At 41.6% G+C, this 23,000-nt stretch overlaps 1 protein-coding gene across 3 annotated transcripts in view; it reads left to right on the forward strand.

The window, feature by feature from the left end:
• Positions 1 to 23,000, forward strand: part of WWP2 (WW domain containing E3 ubiquitin protein ligase 2) — a 151,249-nt gene that overhangs the window by 98,072 nt on the left and 30,177 nt on the right. For all 3 annotated transcript variants that reach the window (XM_023245698.2, XM_023245699.2, XM_023245700.2), the window contains 2 exons: positions 6,450 to 6,660; positions 20,540 to 20,629. In XM_023245698.2, the coding sequence (XP_023101466.1) occupies positions 6,450 to 6,660; positions 20,540 to 20,629 (301 nt within the window). The remainder of the gene's footprint in view (positions 1 to 6,449; positions 6,661 to 20,539; positions 20,630 to 23,000) is intronic.

A 23,000-nucleotide genomic window follows, 5' to 3' on the forward strand; every position in this document is an offset into this window, starting at 1 on the left:
GAATACTGGTTTTGCTGTTTGCTACCTGCGTGGCGCTGTCTGGGTGGAACCTCTGTGAGCTTCAGTTTTGTCTTAAATATGATGGGAATAGCATCTTCCTCACAGAGCTATTGGGCAGATAAATGGGCTAATGAAAAAAAATTTGCTAAAGACACCGCAGGATCCTGGATTGGTTCTTGTAACATAAAAAGGACCTTAGTGGAGAAGCTGGCGAATCCAAATAAAGTCGTAAGTTTAATTAATAGTAATACATTGGTGTTCATTTTTTAGCTTTGACAAATGTGCTATGCTTATATAAGATAATATGCCCTTGACTCAGTTTCCCCTAATATTGCTATCTTTGTACTATCTTTCCAACTTTTGTTTTTTGAGAACTTAGATATTCTATTTTTTTTTCAATTTATTTTTTAATTTACATCCAAGTTGGTTAGCACATAGTGCAACAATAATTTCAGGAGTAGATTCCAGTGATTGATCCCTTGTGTATAACACCCACTGCTCATCCCAACAAGTGTCTTCCTTAATGCCCCTTACCCATTTAGCCCCTCCTCCTCCCACAACCCCTCCAGCAACCCTCAGTTTGTTCTCCGTATTTAAGAGTCTCCCTGTTTTTATATTTTTGCTTCCCTTCTCTTTGCAACTTTTCTAGAAGTCTAAAATTATTCCAAAATAAAAATGAAAAGGAAAGAAACTGCTTTGCAATTGATAGTGTTACATAAATATCAGGTGGTTTTATTTCAGATTTCTTTCCCTAGATTATTAGATTTAGTCCAGCAAATATTTAGTGAACAAATATTTGTCAAATGCCATTTTGCTAAGCACCATGGATGGTGTAAAGAATTATAAAATAAGGTTTCTGCCTTATAATCTCTTTTAAAAAAAGAAGCTCAAGACACTGTTTCCTAAGTACCAGCACAGCAGATGTCACAGGGGCTGTGTGTTTGAGTAGCTGGGACCCCAGGTGTTGTGGGATCCACAAAGGGGATCAGTCTCGTCTAAGTAGTGGAGAGAGGGGCTGAAATGAGCAAGGGGGTGTAGGCAAGGTCATAGGAGACAGAGAGTGGAAGTAGTGAAAAATGAAGGAAACAAATTTTCCCTTGTTCTCAAGAAGGATGCAGTCTTTGAGGGGAGGTAAGTTGTGTATATCACATCATTAGGATTAATAGAGAACATTGACAATATAGTTTGAATAGAGCTAAAATGTAAAATACAGCAATTCTGTAAGGCATGACTAAATTCTAACTTCTTGTCTTTCTCAGTCCAGTTTTTTTCTTCTAATTGAAGCCACTTCATGGCTTGATTAGGGGACTCTCACTGGTTTATCATTGTGACTGTAGGCCAGTGACTTCATTGTTGATTGTCTGAACTTCAGTGTCTTCTGGATATAAGCTGTGATGGGTGGATTTATTTCTGAGGTTCTTTCAAGCTCTCACATTCTAAGAATGTGTGTACATGTGTACACACACATACACTTTTTGAGAACAGAAGAGTATAAGCATGGACACAAAGTTGTCAGCTCGAGGATACCTGGCTCTCATACTCTATTTCCAAATCAAAGCATAGCACAAAGCTTCAAAACAGATGAGTACTGTGGTGGATCCCAGGCTCTTGGGTGGGTCTGTGGACAGATACAATCCTGGTGGGAACCCCCCCTTTTTTTTTTTTGAAATGGATTTCTTTATTTTTGTTTATATTTATTTATTTATTTAGAGAGAGAGAGAGAACCCAAGAAAAAAGGAAAGAGAGAATCCCAAGCAGGCTTTAGCTCAGAGTCGGATGGTGATCCCATGAGCCGTGAGATCATGCCCCGAGTGGAAATCAAGAGTCAGCGCTTAACTGCTTAACTCATTGAGCCACCCAGGCGCCCTGGTGGGAACCCTTCTAACTAGATTGGAGGGTCTTTTCCATTGGCATGGAAAATGGGCCTCTGCTTTTGTTCTTTTCCTGGTCAACAGTCTCATAATAATTATTTTTAACAGGTAGTACATGTACATTCTGAAAATTTTAAAAGTATAAGTAGCTCAAACAGTGTAAAGTGTCCTTCCTGTTCCAGTCCTGTAGCCTCCAGTTTCCTCCCCGGAGGCAGTCACTGTTGTGTTCCTTATGATTCTTTCAAAGCTATTCTTTGACTGTACAAGCATATGCACACATATTCTTTGAAAACACACACACACACGGTAGCACAATATATATGCTGTTCTGCACCTTCGCATTTAATAATTATCTTAGAAATGTTCGCATAGAATCTGAAGCAAACTTGAAGAGCTTTGCCTCTTTCCTTCTCTGCTAAACCCAGCCAGAGATGGGGACAATTTTAGTCTCATAAAAAAACAGTAATCACCGTGGATTCGACTATTTTAAATATGTTTAAATCCAAGAGCTCATAATGAATGATCTTTACACAAAACAGAATTTCACTGTTCATTTTTGGACACCAGTGAGTAAAAGGAAAGACTCAAGCATTTCTCCTGCCTTTTCTTTACAAACTGAACCTCAAGGTAGCCAAAGAGTTGATGAGGGACAGTTTCTCTTACAGGCAATGATAGAATTAGAATATAACTGTTTTGCAGTCCACAGCCAATTTAGGTTTAGGTAATAATCACCAGCGGCTGCTAGCATTGCCAAAGGGTGATAACCAGATGTTCTGTGCCTCCTGATGGAGGTATGCAAAGTCCATCTGTGTCACAAACATTGAGTTTATAAAAGTAAAAATAATATTATAATGAATCTAACCCCGGTCTTTAAATATTATTGGCTCATGGCTGTTTTAATTTCATCTACAGGCCTCCCCCACCTTTGTTCTCCACACCCATCCCCACTTCCCTCCCTCCCCCCCCCCCCACCTCCCTATGAATGCATTTAAATTTCTCATTATCGCTGGAGTGCTTGAGTGGCTCAGTTGGTTAAGCGCCTGACTTTGGCTCAGCTCATGATCTCACCATTCCTGAGTTTGAGCCTTGCGTTGGGCTCTGTGCTGGCAACTCAGGGCCTGGAGCCTGCTTCCGATTCTGTGTCTCTCTTTCTCTCTGCCTGCCTACCCTCCCCCCCCCCCCCCCCCCCCCCGGCCTCACATCTTTCTCTCTCTCAAAATTAAATAATAAAAAAATTAAATTTTTTAATATTGCCAACTGTTCTCCAGAGATGTTCTAATAATTTCTACTCCTACCAGTGATAGGTGAAAATGCCAGTTCTTCCTACACCCTTATGAGCGTGCGATTAACTATTTTTGTTCTTACCAATCTGATAGGTTAAACAATGGTATTTCATCATAGTCTTCAATTACATTTCTCATCTCGTAATTGAAATTGAGCATCTTTTAATACGTTTAGAGGTAATTTGTATTTCCTCTACTCTGAAGTGTCTGTGCATGTTTTTGGTCTTTTTCTAATTGATTTGTAGAGGTTCTTTTCATATCAAAGAAATTAGCCATTAGTCTGTAATATGGGTTGGTAATAATTTTCCCCAACTGGTTTTTCTTTGATTTTGATTTTGCTTGTGATTTTTTTTTTTGCTACTTAAATTAAAAAAAACTTTAATGTAGTTGAATTCATCCATCTTTTATGTCTTCTCGATTTTGTGTGATACTTCAAAAAGTCTTTTACACTTTGAGATAAAAGTAACCTCCTCTGTTTACTTCCTTTTAAGTTTCATTTCTTATGTCAAAATTTTGGATTCATGTGGAATTCATTTTCATAAAACGAGTAAGGTAGGGATAAAACTCATTTTTTTCCCCCAGTATATTACCCAGTCATCACAGCAATATTTATTGAATAATCTCTTTACTGCAGTCATTTAAAATGCCACCTTTGTCATATACTAAATTCTTATGTGTATTTAATTCTGTTTCTGGAGTTCCTTATTAATTTCATCACCGTCTGCTTATTCGTGTATCAGTACCACATTGTTTTAATTGTTGTGGCCTGATGGTGTGTTAATACTTTAGAGAATTACCCGTCCCTCCACAACACTCTTCTTTAGAATTTTGGTGGCTGTTCTTCTGCATTTAGTTTTTCTTAAAACTTTTAAAATTAAAAAAAAAAAATTTAATGTTAATTTTGAGAGAGAGAGAGAAACTGAGTGTGAGCTGGGGAGGGACACAGAGAGGGGGAGGCACAGAATCCGAAGCAGGCTCCAGGCTCTGAGCTGTCAGCACAGAGCCTCATGTGGGGCTCAAACCCGCAAACTGAGAGATCATGACCTAAGCCAAAGCTTAACCAGCTGAGCCACTCAGGAGCCCCTAGTTTTTCTTATAACTTTTTGAGTGAATTTATTTAGTTCTCAAAAATGTGATGGTTTTTTTTGTATTGGAATTGAGTAAAATTTATAGATTTGCATGAAGAGAGTTGTCATCTGCTGTGTTTTACTAATCGGCTGAGATAGAATAGGAAATAGAAGTATGAAGTCTTGCATTTGTGTTGGGGAAACACCAGTTGCATGAGATGGAGCCATTTATTAAACAACTAATTTAGCTGATGTGTGCCAGACCGTATTTCATACACTGGGGAGAAAGCAAATGGATTGATCACAGGTAGTCCCTAGGCTCTTTTCCATTTCTTAAGATCAAGCAGCATCACAGCCTGTGAAGAAATTTTGGTTTCAGCTGGTTACCAGTCTCAGGTTAGCCAAGAAGATTATATGGTTGCTTCAGAGTTGTTACGATCTTGGCTTGCTTTAGAGGATGTGCCAAGAGGGAGAAGCAGAGCATGGTAAATGAGTAGTTCAGGCTCTGGAGGCAGGCAGTCGGGGTGTGAATTAGGTGCCCGGCAACCTCAGCAGGTTATTTAACCTCTTTGAGCCTCAGTTGCCACAACTGTAAACTGGGGATGCTAATTGTACCGAATGTGTACGGTTGTATGTGAGGCTGACATGAGAGAATCCAAAATGCTTTGCACTTTGCCTGGCATACACTGGGGTTCTGTACAAGTTAACTATTACCACTTCTGTCAGAAAGCTGAATGCACTGGTCTGATGGGATCTGATTTATTTTGTTCCGTTCCTGCTGTCATTGTTGAGGAGAGGCAGTAGAAGAAGATACCTAGAAGAAAGCAGCCGGGTGATAAGAAGGGAAGGGCCTAGAAACATTAAAGCAAGAGCAGGCCTTCTAACTGGAGAAGGTGGATGAGAAAGGGGGTGGCCGGGTACTTAGTCTGCACTGTGTGGGGCTGGGGGCTAAGATCAGTTAATGGAATCCACTTACTTAACATGAGGAAAACCTGGGGCGCCTGGGTGGCGCAGTCGGTTAAGCGTCCGACTTCAGCCAGGTCACGATCTCGCGGTCCGCGAGTTCGAGCCCCGCGTCAGGCTCTGGGCTGATGGCTCAGAGCCTGGAGCCTGTTTCCGATTCTGTGTCTCCCTCTCTCTCTGCCCCTCCCCCGTTCATGCTCTGTCTCTCTCTGTCCCAAAAATAAATAAACGTTGAAAAAAAAAAATTAAAAAAAAAAAAACAAAAAAAAAACCATGAGGAAAACCTGCCGGCAGGTACATCTGTTCAACAATGGAATGGCTCTGTAGCAAGCTCCTGTCAGACGAAGTGTGTAAGAAGAATCTAGATAGTACGTTTGTTGCATTTGAAACCGCAAAAAGAATTTCTGAATTAGGCAGATGAGCTGAAATCACACCTAAGAGGTTTTCCTACAAAATTCTAGTACAAATGTGCATATGTGCAATCACATATAGAAAATTCTCTGCCTATGGCTTATCTACTTTCGCAGAATTCTTCGGAAACTTTGATCCCTTTTGGAGTGGGAGGATATTGCAGTGTCTTGGAGTCCTTGTGAACATGAGTGGTCATCAAAGAAATAAAGAAATGGAGAAATAAGGAGTCTCGGAACAGGCTTATTTGACTTCTGTCTCTTTGTCTATTGTTACCTTGAAGACAAGTCCTTTATCTTTAGAGCCCATCTTTTTCATCTGCAGTATTCATCTTTGTTCCGTACTTTGAGCATGAGTCTTTGAAAGAACAAACACATTGTTGGAAATTTTGGCCTCTGCGAGTAGAGAGAGCTTTTTGAAGGAAGTTACCATTTGTACCCAGCAGACAAATGACAAGTTTAAAGAGAGGAATATGACCCTATAAACGTGGCATTGGCTTGCTTCATTTAGCACAAACACACCTCCCTGTTACCCTCCTTCCTGCTACTCTTTTATTGCAATATGTGATCATAATATGTTAGAAAAATTCAATGAAAGTATAAAAAAGAGGTAACACTTAATATATTTATTTCAGATCCATCTCCCGATTTTTTTTGGTGGGGGTGGGGAGGAAGTGGGGACAGGCCATTACTGACTTGCTCTCATTTCCAAAGTTATGTTTTGTAGAACTTTTTGCTGTCACCAGATACATGCATGGTAAAATTATAAGGTACTGTGTTACCACTTTAAGTGAAAAATCTAGTAAACGTGAACACAAGTCTGAGTCGATCTCTTGAATATGATTTCTGTACTTCCAGTGAATGATGAACCCGCTGCAGCCACTGATCCCGAAGAGTCCTCTGTTGTTGGTGTGGCACCCTCGCCTGCTGCGGTGTCGAGTGTGACCCCGAACCCCACTGCAGTGTCTCTCCCTGTTCCAGCCACACCGGCGGAAGGCGAGGAGCCCAGCACTTCAGGCACACAGCAGCTCCCGGCGTCTGCTCAGGCCCTCGATGCTCTGCCTGCTGGGTGAGTAGCCTTCCAGCAGCGCTACCCCCACTCAAATCTGAGGCTCCTTCGCTAGGACAGAAACAACGTGGTTATTTATTACCTCGTGGCTCGTGGTCTCTGGGGACGCTGCCATGCATAGGAGAGAGGGAGGTGTAGAAGACCTGCTCGTTCTCCATAAATCTTAAAAAGAATCTAAATCATCAGGGGCAGAATCAATGCTACCTTATACCACAACTTGGAAAAAAGAGTGTGGCTTTTATGGAACAAGGAGCTCATTTTGCCTTCCTTAGTCTTTGGAGGGTGTTTGCCTAGATCCTGCTTAGAAAACAGCTTTTCTCTCTTTATCTTAACAGTCTATAGAGGGCTTTAGGCTCTGAATATTACTGTGTATTACTCCTGTAGCCGGGGCTGATGGTAATTAACATGGACTACTAGTTTTCTTGCCATCCTATGGTTTAGACAGTAAAGACCTTGGATGATAAGAAGATGGCTCCACTAAGACCAAGGGAAGTTCCAGTTTGACTAGGTAGCAAATAGAGATTAAAGCATGGAACTGGGAATCAAATCAATCTGGCTTCAAATCCCCACTGGACCCTATGTGACCTTGCTCAAATGGCTTACCGTCTGTGTAAGGGGGGATTAACAATCATGCATAGCTCTCCAGGAAGTTAAGGGCATGTGTGAAGCGCCCACCCAATGGAGGATGTTCCAATTGGTGAATATTTTTGAATTGGCTGTGAAAGAGCCATAAAGGAAGGGAATGGTTCTGAACTGAGAAATGAAGTCTTATCTCAGCAACTACCAGTCCTAGTCAGGGCCCGTCCTATTGTGGTCCCAGGGTCCATCCTAGTTATCAGTTTGGTACTGAGGAAACCAGTGTCCATATCACCACAGTCGCTGTGGTCTGGCTGCTGCTGCTGGTGGTGGTGGTGGTGGTCGTGGCATGTAGGTGGGTCCTCTGTACCCTTGTAATTAATTCATAAGGGACAGGGGAAGGACGCATGGTCTCTAGCTTGATGTATAATATGCCATGTGTTCTTAAACCTCTTTAGAAAACCCACTTGTTAGAAACAAAAATCGTAAATCTGAAGGCAGATGTGATTTTTACCACATACGTATCACATTCTTAGCATTTGGCATACTACCTAACATATTTCTTAATAAAGTATGATGAATAAATGAAGAGTATTGCAAATAGTTTCTAATGCCTCAAACCTGGAGAGAATTGGGGTATTGAGAGGTGCCTCTGAAAAGTTTTTGTGAAGTTTTTGATTTTGCGAGAAGATTAATAACCAATTGCTTGTGTCCAGCTCTTCCCTACAGAGATTTATTTTCTCTTTTATATGTGGTAAAGGATACTAGAAAGACCTTTGTTTGGTTTGTAATTTCAAATCTGTATGCTGTAATTTGGGGGGAACAGAGCAGAATCATTTTGGCAGAAAGGAGAGAAAATGGCTGCTCGTGTCCCCTGTGAGCTGTTTGTTTTCTTTTTGCTGAGCAAATGCCTGGAAGGCCGGCTTCACTCCTGTGTCAGTCACAGGCAATTAGGGCTAATGGCTCAACATGTCTTTATGTAGGGTGTGTGTGAGGGTTACTGTTCTCTGGGATTGGGCTCTTCCTGTTTCCAGGCAGCTGGAAAACTCCAGGCTCTGAAAACACTCTTTATTCTGAGTTTGGCAGATGGAGCAGCCCAGGGAAGCCGATTCCCCACCCCCACCTTTGCCAGAGGCTGAACACTTTTCTGAGGTAGAGTTTGAACACTCTCTTTCCCTTAGAGCATTTAGAATGTGATGAGATCCGTGTGTGGGTCCCCTGTGTGGGACATGTATGACAGTCTGGAGAAGGGTATTGAGACCCAGTTTTCCATCCTAAGGCAGCAACCCCTAGGACAGTAGGGAGCTCGGTACTTTGCAGGCTGGCTCAGGCCCAGGAGATTGGAGATTGCCACCAGGGCTGCTGGGTGTGTGGCATGAGGATGGCGTGTTTCCGGTTCACTGCTCTGTGATGGCAAGTCGGAGAGGACATGCCTCCTGCAGTGACCCTTCCAAGCCACAGACCTACCATCACCACACCAGCTTCTTTACAAATTCAGGAGATCCAGACAAGAGCGGTTATTCCTTTACTCCTGGTATCTTGGCTTTAGGAGTCAGGAGACCAATTTTAACCATTTTATTTTATTTTATTTTATTTTATTTTATTTTATTTTATTTTATTTTATTTTATTTTATTTTATTTTATTTTATTATTTTTATTTATTTTTATTTTTAAACGTTTATTTATTTTTGAGACAGAGAGAGACAGAGCATGAACAGGGGAGGGGCAGAGAGAGAGGGAGACACAGAATCTGAAACAGGCTCCAGGCTCTGAGTGGTCAGCACAGAGCCCGACGCGGGGCTCGAACTCACGGACCGTGAGATCATGACCTGAGCCGAAGTCGGACGCTCAACCAACCAAGCCATCCAGGCGCCCCCCCCCCCCTTTTTTTTTTTCTTAAACGTAATTTTAACCTTTTTAAATCAACCTCTGAATAATGACATTTCACACCGAGAATGCTACCACGGCTGCCTACTGTCGTTGGGGATAAATTCTCAAATCCTTACTCAGGCCTAAAAAGCCCCACACCATATGACCCCACCTACCCCTCCGACCTTCCATGGAAGACTCTCCCTGCCTTGCTCTCTCAGCTCCAGCCTTAATAACTTAGGTTGGTTTGACAGATGGACCTCCCTTTCTCTGGACTTAGGACCCTTCACCATGCAGGTCGCTCTTTCCTAACACTCACTGTTTTTTCCATTAATCAGTCAGCACTTCCCCTGGGAATCCTTCCTTGATCCCTGGCAGACAAGGTCGAACTGCCGTGCCTACTGTAACTCTTCTCACAAAGTGTATTTGCTTCTTTCGCATCTCTCTGCCCCGGTGGGCTATAAAAGTCATGGTGACAGGAGCCTGACACAAAGTAGGCCCCCCAGATGTATTTGTAATGAATAAATTTAAGTGCCATCTTTTTTTTTTCTTCCACCTGCATGAATGTGTTCTGCTTCTTTGATGCTTCAAATAGCAACTGTGACAGGAATATTGCACTTTCTTCCCAGAGGCAACAGTGGAAGGCTGTCACCCACTGGGTTTGACTGGCTTTGGGTTGAAATATGTCTCTCACAGGGTGGGGGACACTCTTCCCTGCTCACTAGGGGTCCTTGTGCACCGGCAGATACGGCGGGGCGTGTGTCCTCTTTGCTAAGGCATTTCTGAGCCACGCAGCCCTGCTTTATCAAGGCATCCAGCCGACTGTCTCTTCCCAACCTCATCTGCTCAACTGAGCGATAGAGCAGGTTCACTTGGGGATCCCAAGGGCCCATCTTCCTGGTTGCTGTGTTGCCTTTCTGCAGTAGTTGCGACTCTGGTCTTGAAGAGGTTACACACGTCTGCATGTTTTAAGGACTGAAGGCTCCTGGAGGCTGGGCTGTGGAAGCCCACAAACAGGGCACCCCTCGTCCCTTTTCTCTCTCCCTGCGTCCAAACCCTCCAGCTTTCTGTACTTTGAAATTTAATTAACATGAAAGAAGCCAACTGGAAGGGTGTGGCATTTTCAGGTTGCAAATGTGCATCAAAGAAGGGGGTGCCAGGAAGGCTCAGGAGACATGGTGAGATAGTGGTCCAGGCAGTGGGCGGTGGGGAGTGAGGCCACTTTGATCAGCTGGCCCTGCATCTGTTTTTTATCAGCACCGAGCCCACTTTGGGAACCAAACGCTCATTAACAGAGCGTGCGTACATGGCTTAGATAAACTCTAAGTGCATCCTGGGCTCTGCAGCTCGCTCAGTCCCTCGCTCACAGAGGCACATTATTTTCCTCTGGCGGCCTGCACTCTGCTGTGGTTTCTTACATAAGGGAGGCCGTTGTGTTTGGACTGCCGACTTACCTCAGCACTGCCATTTCACACCGTCCTTTTTCTCCCGCAGTCATTGGCTGGCCTGTCTGTTTCCTGCCTCAAAGTAGAATTAATCGAGGAGGGGTGTTTTCTAGATCTTTTGGGTTTGCCATCTCCCCTGCCTCCACACCCGGTTATGGAGACCCAGAGGCCCTTTTCTCCAGGTGCTCCTTCAGACACTGTCAAGGATGATAATCTGCTAAGAGCTCTCGGATGTTTTGTTTGTAGAGAGCTTTAAGAGACGTCGGAATTTGGAGCTTCTCTGCTAAGTTATAAACCAGCCGCTGCCATTGCATTTCATTCCAAACTCATTTTTGGCACTCACCAAAGATCCTTACCCAAGGAGTTTTAAAACAGTACTTCTTACACTGTGCGGAACCAGTCCCCCCCCACCCCTGCCTTTTTTGTTTTATTTTCTTATTTTCAATCCGTTAAGAATCCTTATACTTTTGTTCTCTACTTATCCACCGATCACATAAATTTAGATGTTGTGGCAATGCCAGATTGGTACAAAAGTTTCTAAATGCTTGGAAACTTCTGTACTTTTTTCTGCTAAACAGTAACAGTTTGGGCCACGGACTATGCTTTGAGTAGCACCAGATTAAAGGATTATACTGGGAGACTCGGTGCCTTTTTTGCTGAATATGGTTTAGTTCTTGGCTGTGCAAGGATTATTACATGCTTAGGTAATGCTGAATAGTGCATGCTTCTGGCTTCCTCCTCATCATCTCAGAAGGAAACCTTACTTCCGAAGACTCTTCTGTTGTCCAAGGCTGGCCCGTGAGATGTTCTCACACTATTATGTGTATCTCTTCATGTGTAATTACGAATATCCATTTTTACTACACTTTCCGGAGAGTTCCACAAGAGCAGAGAGCGTTACGTCCATCTTTGTATCCCCAGCTCCTAGCACAGGACCTGGCTTCTAGGGAGACGGAGTGAGAAGTGTTTGTTAATGACTAGGTAAATGATTTCACATTCTCAGTAGCATTTAAAATTAAAAAAGATTCTAAGTAGAAAAAGAAAACGGAGAAGAAAGAAGAACAACAATAACAAACACCCAGATTTAAGCATTGGTGCTTTGCAGACTGTGTGTGTTTTTTCCTGACCATTAGTAATAGCTAACATGTGTTCGGCGTTTACAGTGTGTAGGGGCTGCTAAGTTTTGCCCGTGGATTATTTGGTGCAGTTTTCACAACGCTCTGTGTGGTAGCTGCTTTTATCCTCATTTGCAGAATGGGAGACCTTTTAAGCAATTTGCCCAGGACCACATATACAGACACATACACATAAAAACATGCCTACCAAAATCTGATCGTCTTACAGCTTGTGCTTTTAAAATTTATTTTTTTATCATAAAATGTTTTAAGCATGCAGGTAAGAATGGAGTGTAATGTAAGAAATACCTATCACCACCCAGCTGTATCAGATTTTAGCATTATGCTATATTTACTACAGACTTCCCTTTTTTAACCTCTTGATGAAGAAATTACAAATACATTAGAAAGTCTCCGTGAGCCTCTTCCCGATTCCCTTCCCTGTATACAGAGATAAGGTGGAACTTGGTACATTCACTGAAAGTGCTACAAGGTATTCTATAGTATGAATAGATAGCCTTTTATTTATAATTCACATTTATTTATACTTACCCTATATCTGATGTATAAATATAAAATATAAAAATTTATGTAAACATATATTTACACATCTATATTATTTTAACAAACATATTTAGTAATATTTTATATGTAATTTATATCTTCCATTTGTAAATTTAATGATATAACAATAAATAAATGTTTTCATATTTTATATTATTATCTCTTCACAATTATAAACAACGCTACAATGAAGTTTTTTTGTGCATGTCTTTTTGTCTGTGTGTCTGTTCTTTTAAGGCATATGCTGGACCTGGAATGTCACTGTAGGGATTGAAGAGCTTCAATTTTAGTAGATACTATCAAATTGCTCACCGATTCTTACATTCCCATGAGCATACATACTAAACATTCCTGCTAAAACTTAAAATTGTGAGATTTTTTTGTTTTTTTCATTTTGTCCAGCTTAATGTCTGTGAGTGGTATATCTCTTTGTGGTTTTAATTCGAATGTCCTTGATTACCACTGACATTGAACCTCTTCTCACATGTTTTTATTTGGTTCTTTGATTTCCTTCTTCGTGAGTTGCCTGTTCATACATTTTTGTTCATTCTTCTATTTAACCGTTTGTCTTTTTTTCTTTAATCTGTAAGGTTTCTTAATATAAGCTGGGGACTCCTTGCTTTTCAATTACATGCATTGCAGATATCTTCTTCCAGTCTGTGGCTTGTCTTTTCACTTTTTAACATTATCTTTCATTGTACAGGAGTTCAAAATTTAAAGTGGCCAAGTTTGTTAATCTTCATGTACCATTTGGGTCTTGTCTAAAATTCTCCCCTACACTGACGTCACAAAAATTTTCACACACCCTCTACATTTTGTTGATTTTGATATGCTTGTTAGTTCACATTTAAACTTTAAAATCAAAATGTAATATACAAGCTTAATTGGCAGTATTTTTTTCTTTCTCAGTGATATGTTAAATCATATAATTGATGGCATTTTAGATTTAATGAAAAATAGCATATTTATATAAGTTTTTAATCAAAAATTTGTATTATGCCTGTTATTTTAGCTTGCAATGTATTATATAATTCTATTCTATTCTATTCTATATATCATATTATGTTATATATTGCAACATATTATAAATATCTGGACAAGTTAATATCATCTATAATGTTATTTTCTTAAAAAATTTTTTTTAAATATTTATTTATTTTGAGAGAGAGAGAGAGAGAGAGAGAGCGCACGCGAGGAGGGGAGGGGCAGAGAGAGGGAGAGAGAGAAAGAATCCACGTTGCCAGCGCAGAGCCCGATGCGGGGCTCGGACCCATGAACCGATCATGACCTGAGCTGAAATCAAGAGTCAGATGCTCAACCGACTGAGCCACCCAGGCGTCCCATATAATGTTATTTTCGATGAGTGAATACTTAATATAGAAATAACATAATTTATTTTACTAATCCTCCATTTAGAGGCATTGAGGTTGTTTCCATTTTTTGTAGAACATGTCACATACTGTGACAGATGCGCTTATAGCTAAATCTTTGACACATACTTATTTCCTCAGCATCCATCCTAGAAGCAGAGCCGCTGAGTTAAAGGATATTCACAGAGGAAAAGTTTTCGACCAAGTTGCCAAATTGCCCTTTTGAAAGAGTATACCCATTTTTGCTCCCACCAACTATGTTTTAAAGGGTGACTGTTTTTCTCTGCCTTGGCAAATTTATTTGCAAAATTATTTGTCAACGAACATGTTAAACTTTTTTTTTTTTTTTTTTTTTTACATGCATACCATCTCCAGGAATTCCCTTGCTGTCAGTAAAACCATACATTTTAATGTTTCCATCTTTCATTGAGGAGCCTTGGAAACTTTTCCAATGCAAAGAAATTAGAAGGTTGAAGAAGAAGGAAAAAAAAGACTTAATTCAGAAGCCTTGATTGAGGCTCAACTGTGCCATTCTCTGCTTACAGGGCATAAAGTACTGGTTGTTGGTAGTTTTAAAGAAGGGGTTAGTGTGCTTAGATTGAACGGAAAGCCCAGTATCTCAAGAAGGTTTCTTGGGGGAAGACCGAGTTTAACACATTTCCTACCCAGTTTACAAAGGATCTACTGAAGCAGTGAAAACAGTGAATGGGAAATTTGTTCCATTGCACCAGATTTCTGCCTCATAAAAGTCTGAAAATGTCCCTAACAGAGGAAATAAATCTTACGGTTCACCCAGGAAGTGGCTAAAGTTTGGGGAATAAAATTTGGTTCAGAGTCCTTTATTAGAAGAGCATAAAATAAGAAGCTGTAAATCCCATGAGGTTTTTTGCCTGTGGGGAGTTGAACTGCCACATACGCAGCTTTAAGAATACTTGAATACTTTTATGAGAGGACTGGGTGGCCCAGTAGGTTCAGCATGCGACTTTGGCTCAGGTCATGATCTCACAGTTCATGAGTTCAAGCCATGCGTCGGGCTCTGTGCTAACAGCTCAGAGCCTGGAGCCTGCTTCCGATTTTGTGTCTCCCTCTCTCTGCCCCTTCCCCACTTGCTCTCTGTCTCTGTCTTTCTCTCTCAAAAATAAATGAACATTAAAAAAAAATTTAAGAGAAGAAAGAATACTTGGGTACTTTCAGTGTCTTTTTTTGCAGTTTAGTTTTTGTCTATGTAACCAGCAGGGCATCTTTATTTTGCGGGGTGTGTAGAGTTCTGGCTTGACTTTGTTTCTAACATTGTGTATTTTGAGTGAGATCAACTTTGCTATTGCCCACTGACTCTATTAGTCAAAGGCAGCAAATTAATAAATAATAAAAATTAGTAATACTTTTACTAAGATTGAATTTTTGAGCACATTGGTAGGTAAGGGCCTCTTATTTTTTTTGTTTTTTATTTTTTTTTAATGTTTATTTATTTTTGAAAGAGAGAGAGAGAGAGAGAGAGAGAGAGAGACAGAGTACGAGCAGGTGAAGGGCAGAGAGAGGGAGACACAGAATCCAAAGCGGGCTCCCGGCTCTGAGCTGTCAGCACAGAGCCCGACGCAGGGCTCAAACTCAAAGACTGCAAGATCGTGACCTGAGCTGAAGTCGGGCGGCTTAACCAGCGAGCCACCCAGGCGCCCCTGTAAGGGCCTTTTAAAGAGAATGTCTCTGACACTAACCTGAACTACTCCTGTAGGTGTTAGCCCTTTCCATCTTAATCCTACTGTTGGTGAAAATGTGATTCTGTCCACACATCAGGGAAGTCTGCCCAGTAGGTATGTTGATCAGGGTTGGCTGAATGGCAGAATAATCGAGAATTTTCTGAAGACCTTTTAGGAAACCTTCCACAGGAGTGTAGTGACTACGTTTAGGGGACCAGACAGTTTCCTTCAGATAACACAGGAGAGAACGGATAGGGTGTCATCCTCACGATGGGATTTTTACCCTTTTAATGACGGTGAGGGGTGTGATTGGGGCATGGGCATGGAAGATAACTGAATAAAAGGCATAGGAGCAAAGGTAGCATAGGTTAAAAAAATTACCTGAAATTGATTGCAATTGGAGGCTACTTTTCAAGTGCCTTCAAATACAAAGACTCTGTGTAGTCCATGGTTGAACTGAATGTTTCTCGTTGAAGGCCAAGGAGCAATGTGTTGGGAAGGGACCTGAATCAAGCTTGATGCTTTGAACACTGTTTCTGAGAACATCAAAGGAAGCTATTCAGTGGGAGAGGATATGGCCATGTGACCAGGATGCAGTATTGAGACCCATGGGTAGTTGGATTGAAAAGCCTTTTTATCTCAGTGTGAAGAAGATGCTTATAAGGGACAGAAACCTCACCCCTGACAGGGACGTGCCAATGAAAGGTCGCTGCCAGTATCACTTTCTTGGCCTGGGGAGACCGAACCAAGACAGTGGGAAGGCTTAATCTATGTGGGTCAGCAGTTACCGAGGAGAGCTGAGAATTGGGAGGTTCTTTTGATTGTGGACAGAATTGACCGACTGTGCTGCAGTGAATGAAGGGAAGAGATTTGTGTGAATTCTGAGGAGCCATGCAGGTAAGGGAGGAGTTGCGAGTTCTCTAAGAAAAGCAGTTAGGCCAGGTCATGGATCAGGGAGGACCCATATGGACATTTAATCTGAGCAGGAGTCCAATTTCAAAAGGAAAAATGTAGATATCAAAAAAGGCAATGCAAGAAAGGTCTTGTTCCTCTGGTAACTATTTTTCCAGTGAAGCCAGTTGAGAGGGTTCATACAAGAACATTGAAATTTGCTGGACAATAACAGCCCTTGAAAGAGAGTCTTTCATTTCTAGGATCAGGTGGGATCAAAGATGGGATGGACACATCTTATCTGGGCTTGGAAAGAGCTGCTGTACCTCTTGAATATAAGCGAGGAGGTCTTTGCACTGATTTTCTGCCAGCATGTGGGAATACCCCTGTGTCAATTAAAGACATTTACTTCATGGAATTTTTTTTTTAATGTTTATTTATTTTTGAGACAGAGAAAGACAGAGCATGAACGGGGGAGGGTCAGAGAGAGAGGGAGACACAGAATCTGACGCAGGCTCCACTCTCCGAGCTGTCAGCACAGAGCCCGACGCGGGGCTCGAACTCACAGACCGTGAGATCATGACCTGAGCCGAAGTCGGAAGCCCAACCGACTGAGCCACCCAGGCGCCCCTACTTCATGGAATTTTAAGTATTATCCCATCTTCAAATTAAAAGATGAGCCAAAGTATAATATAGCCAAAGTTTTCTCTTTGTCTAAAATGAATTCTAAAAGTAGAGACTACTTATGAAAGTTGTAACACAATTTTTGGAATAAAGAAAAATGTGTTTTGGCACCTTTCATCTGCAATTGCTACAACAAATATTTTGTCTTTTTAAAAGGTGCGGCCTCACCCACATATTATGGATAGGTTTCCAAATAGTGACTGCACAATGAGCCAGACTCATTTTGTTGGTGTTTTGTGCCAGAAATTGCCAAGGAAGGGAAGGACATAGCTAACTTCTTAGAGGATGCTGAGGAGTTACCAGCTACTTAAGGCTTACTGGGAGCAGATGTTATGAAAGAGTGGTTTGCTGCCATTTCCTTGAGGAGCTTCCATATTTCAGTACTCACTCGTAAGCCAAGTATCTTTTTCAAGACTCCTCATTTCCAAATTCAGATTAATAAAAGGGTATCAGATTTGCTACTCTATTACTGAGCAGACGGGAGGAGTTTGAGGATCTGGTGTGAAGCCATAGTATGTTAGCCTCGCTTTTTTTTTTTCTCTGCAAGATCCCTACAAGAAAGGTTTTCCGTGGATGGGACAACAGCCTCTTGAGCTGTTATATTTGTTACTCTTTTGTCTTTAATTCAGAAGGGCATCTAGAGGGAGAAGATCTTTAACTTTACCCAGGGTACATTTTTATCTGGTCACTTTTGGCAGAATTGTTTGCCCTTTTAATAAAATAATGAAGTGTAAAGATCTTTTTGCAGCGGGAGGAATCAGAGCACCTGGACCAAGTCACCCATATCCATTTTGACCAGAACATTGAGCAAGAATACCCAGGAGAGAAGATGTTCTTGAGCACGTGTTAATGGTTGTTGGTAGCACTCTGATCCTCAAGCCAGTGGCTGATCCCTTTTTTTTTTTTTTTAATTTTTTTTTCAACATTTATTTATTTTTGGGACAGAGAGAGACAGAGCATGAACGGGGGAGGGGCAGAGAGAGAGGGAGACACAGAATCGGAAACAGGCTCCAGGCTCTGAGCCATCAGCCCAGAGCCCGACGCGAGGCTCGAACTCACGGGCCGCGAGATTGTGACCTGGCTGAAGTCGGACGCTTAACCGACTGCGCCACCCAGGCGCCCCTGGCTGATCCCTTTTGAGAGGTGGGACTCAAACCATTGGACCTCACTGCTCCCAGGGCTAACCCTCCCAGTGGTGCAAAATGTGCAGTCTCTTCTGGTAGATCACGTCTAAGCAGAAGCTTCTGATTAAAACGGAGCCTAGAGATGAACACGGTGGACCTTTGTAGTTACCCTCCAGTTGTCTTGATTCTCCAGGACCCCCTACCTGGACTCCAGTGCTGGGGAAAGCTGTTTACTTTGAGATGGGGATTGAGAAGGCACCTGGCACCTTGTTTTCTGGGTAGTAGGTTCCCTATAAATTCTAGTCGACCTTCTTTTTCCTCATTTCTTCCTTTCAGCATGATGTGGTAAAACTCAATGGCTAGGAAGTCAGAGCTGAGTTGGAATGACACATAAAAGTTACTTAGCTTCTCTGATCCTCTGTTTCGTCCACGGTGATGGCACTTCTGACCTTAAAGGATGGAGGGAAGGACTTCATGAGGTAAAACATGAGCCCATAGCTCATTATAGATGATCAGTGGGTAATGATGACCCCCTTCCTTTCCTTGCCATAAAAACCTCACATATATCTTTATCTGACCTAGCTAGCATCTGAGGTGTCGGTCAGTGCAGTCTGCTGATCAGGCATTTTACTATTTTCTAAAAATTTTTGAAGTTTATTTATTTTGAGAGAGCACGAGATGGGGGAGGGGCAGAGAGAGAGGAGGACAGAGAATCTGAAGCGGGCTCTGTGCTGACAGCAGAGAGCCCGATGCGGGGCTCAAACTTACAAACAGTGAGATCATGACCTGAGCCAAAGTCAGACCCTCAACTGACCGAACCACCCAGGCGCCCCCAGACATTTTAGTTTAAATGAGAAATGGTATTAAATAAAGCTAACATCCATTGGAATAGATGCACCAGGCCTTTAGTAATAGAAATTGGGACATTATTTCAGTATTCAATCAGCTCTGCTATTATGTATGTATTCCTAAAAATCATCATGCTATGCAAAAAAAATCATGCCATGAAAACCACAGGGTTTACAGGAAAAAAAATGGGTTAGGGGCATAACATTCAAAAATGTGTCAGAGGCACACACAAAAAATAGGAAGCTAATAATGATGGTAGCTCAGTTTTTCACATGTTAAATGGTTGAGGTGCATAACACTACAATGAGTGTGTGTTCCCATGAAAAGATCTGGAGTTTACTTGTGGAAGCAGGTGTCAGAAGTGTTTGAGCTTGTGAGTGTTGTCATAAAGTGGTTGCAAGGAGGATCATCTGAAATCAGACGGGAGTTGTAAGGCCAGATGTGGATGAATATGGCGTACAACACGTAGTAAACTGAGGCAGCTGTAGATGCATATGGGCTTCGTGTGTTCCTACGTGACTGGGTTCAGCTGGGGGACGTCATCTGTGTGCATTTAGTGTTTCTAAAAGGAAAAGCCATGCTTAAGCAAACACAAAATTCACATGCTCACATTGTTCCCTCGTGTATCAGTCACATTGGGATAGATTTATGTTTTCAAAACAAGCATTTCAGCAGAACTGACTGTACTAGCTTCCTGGAAAAGGTCACCTTCTCTTAGGCAGTACCCACAAGTAGAAGCAGATGAAATCATTGTAAAACATAAAGGCTCATGGGACCATTAACATCCTTTATGAAGTGGTGGCCGTTTTATAAATATAAAATTTTGTATCCTTCATATATGGATTACCATATTCTGGGTAAAGGGGAGTTATTGTCAGACTGCATTGAGTATGGGAATAGCAGGAGTTGGGTGGGTGGCCCTTGGCTGTATTCTGTAGTGATTTTGCTTGTAGATTATCTCTTTGGATCATCTACTGCCTTGTTATTCTTCCACTAGCACAGAATGGCCACTTTTGGCACCCCATATCTCATGTTACCTTACACACAGACTAATGAGAAGAGAAGTCAGTAAATAATAAGAGGAGAGCAGTCCATAAATAACAGTATGCTGTTTCTTCATTCACCCGGATCTCTGTTAAAGATCCTCTGTAAATGAATCTTGTATTTTAAAAAGAAATGCGGTCATGAATATCTGTGATGTTAGGAGAACAGGGATAGTCATATGATTTGTGACTTTAAAACGTAGTGTAGACTGAAAAGGCTGAAGGTAAACTTTAGGTGACGTCTGTGAAGCCCAGAAATTGCATACAAATTTTCGTTGGTAAGTACACTTTGGAAAGAAAGTGTCCTTGGCTTTTATCACATTCCTAAAGGGGTCTTTGATCCTGAAATGACCACGTCACACTTTTAGAAAAGTCCATAGATAGAGACTCGTATGGGTCATTTAGGGGAAGATAGGGTGATCTGTGGCACATCCTAGCCCATTGACTTCATAGAGGGGAGCTTTGGACTCAAGAAGTGCTCCTGGCTGCCGCCGCAGTGATTGTATGAAGCAGGTTTGACCCCTGGGCTGAGCTCGCATGTCGTCTTTGTCCTCTCATCAGTCATCACATCAGTAATGAAGGACTCCTTTTCACACAAGGGCTTACGCCTTTTAAGTGTGTATCTCATGCTTCCCTTGACTTTGTTTTGCAGATGGGAACAACGAGAGCTGCCTAATGGGCGTGTGTATTATGTTGACCATAATACCAAGACCACCACCTGGGAGCGGCCTCTTCCTCCAGGGTAAGGCAAGGCTGGCAAGCCCTGAGACTCTAGAACCGGCACCCGGAGTCACCGAATGGCTTCTCCACCATTCACTGCCATCAGTGTCCTGAGTGTCCCCTACCCTCTGCTCCTTGCCCTCTCTTTTATCCGCCTCCCATTGTCTTCTCCTTCTACACTATTTCTCTTTATTTCCCTTCTCCCCACATTCATTGTGTTGGCAGTGGGCTGTATTATGGGCTTTATTATGTGCCATGGCTGTTGGGTCCTGGAGGGAGGAGGGCTAGGAATCCTGCCTCCTGGGCCATTGATGCCTTGATGCCCTCAGTTATTTCACCTACAGAAATATCCCACCAGGGCCAGGTTCTCAGTCATTTTCTGCAGAGGTAGCAAAGTACAGGGATATTTATTCCTGGTCACTTGATTGCTTTTCCTAAGAAAGAGAAAAGGCACGAGGAAGCCAAGATACAAAGGGTGTTGATGCATTTCAAAGCACCGTATGCCCGAATGGCCCCTGAAGGGTGCTTCTCCTTGAGCTGGGCTTTGTGAGAACACAGCTAAGTTCTCTAAAACCAGAGGATAAGTGAGGCTTCCAAGTGAGGGAAGACTGTCCAAGTTCAAGGAGAAGGGGTTTGGTTCCCTGCTTGCCAGGGACAGAAAGTTCTTTCCACATGTGCCTTTTGGTCCACAGAGCTTTCAAAAGAGAATGTATTCTGCTCAAAGGAGAATCACCTCCCAGTAAGGCAGTCATGAAGGGCTCCAGCATAAAATATGAACACCTCCCCATCAAGCTTGTAGAGGGAGAGGATGTCAGAGGTGGGGAGTATTAGGAAAAACCCTTGTACTCTGGTTCACTGGTCATACACATGCCAGGCAAATACCACCTCACCTTCTGGTCCTGCAAATTTCCATGGATAGGCTGTTTTTAGTTTCGATTTTCCGGTAGAATGCTTGTGTTTTCCTTTTGTTCCTTACCCTTTTGGAAATGAAGCTATAATCCGTCATCATGAGTCCTCATTCTGTTTTCTACTTTAAGTTCAGATTATTTATTTATACATTTAACCAAAGTTAAATATTGATGTCTTGGGAAAAAATCACACTTTTTACTTTGGAAATTATGGAAATTTTCATATTCATATGAATAGTCTCCAATGTGCACTAAGTAGAGAGAATCCCCACATACTCAACACTTGGCTTCAATAATCTTCAAGTCATGGTCAGTCTTGTTTCATCTATACCAGGGGTTGGCAAACCATGGGCCTCTGGTTGAAATCCAGCCTCCACCTGTTTTTGTAAATAAAGTTTTGAAGAAAATCCTATGTAATCATCATATAACTTTATCCATATTTTGGTATATATTTCTAAAAAATGTTCTTACTAAAAACAAAACCACTCTATTGTTAACAGTATTTTCTTTTCTTTATTATTATTATTATTATTACTATTATTATTTTAAATTTACATTCGAATTAGTTAGCATATAGTGCAGCAATGATTTCAGGAGTAGATTCCTTAGTGCCCCTTACCCATTTAGCCCATCCCCCCTCCCACAACCCCTCCAGTAACCCTCTGTTTGTTCTCCATATTTATGAGTCTCTTATGTTTTGTCCCCCTCCCTGTTTTTATATTATTTTTGCTTCCCTTCCCTTGTGTTCATCTGTTCTGTGTCTTAAAGTCCTCGTATGAGTGAAGTCATATGATATTTGTCTTTCTCTGACTGACTAATTTCGCTTAGCATAATACCCTCCAGTTCCATCCACATAGTTGCAAATGACAAGATTTCATTCTTTTTGATTGCCGAGTAATACTCCATTGTATGTATATGTATGTATGTATGTATATATATATATACACACCACATTTTCTTTATCCATGCATCCATCACTGGACATTTGGGCTCTTTCCATACTTTGGGTATTGTTGATAGTGCTGCTATAAACACTGGGGTGCATGTGCCCCTTCAAAACCACAATGAGATACCACCTTACACCTGTCAGAATGGCTAACATTAACAACTCAGGCAACAACAGATGTTGGTGAGGATACAGAGAAAGAAGGTCTCTGGAGGAGACCTGAAGGATTGTTTGTTCTACTCTGTGGTGAATGCTGGTGTTATTTTGATAGGGATTTCATTGAATATGTAGATTGCTTTGGGTAGTATTGACATTGTAACAATATTTGTTCTTCCTATCCAGGAGCATGGAATCTTTTTCCATTTTTTGCGTCTTCTTCAATTTGTTTCATAAGCTTTCTATAGTTTTCAGTGTATAGATTCTTCACGTCTTTGGTTAGATTTATTCCTAGGTATTTTATGGGTTTTGGTACTGTTAACAGTATTTTCATGCTGTCATCAAATACTGAGTCAGTAGCCAAATTTCTCCAATTGTCTTGC

Source organism: Felis catus, chromosome E2, assembly GCF_018350175.1.
Source record: "Felis catus isolate Fca126 chromosome E2, F.catus_Fca126_mat1.0, whole genome shotgun sequence".
Lineage (NCBI taxonomy): Eukaryota > Metazoa > Chordata > Mammalia > Carnivora > Felidae > Felis > Felis catus.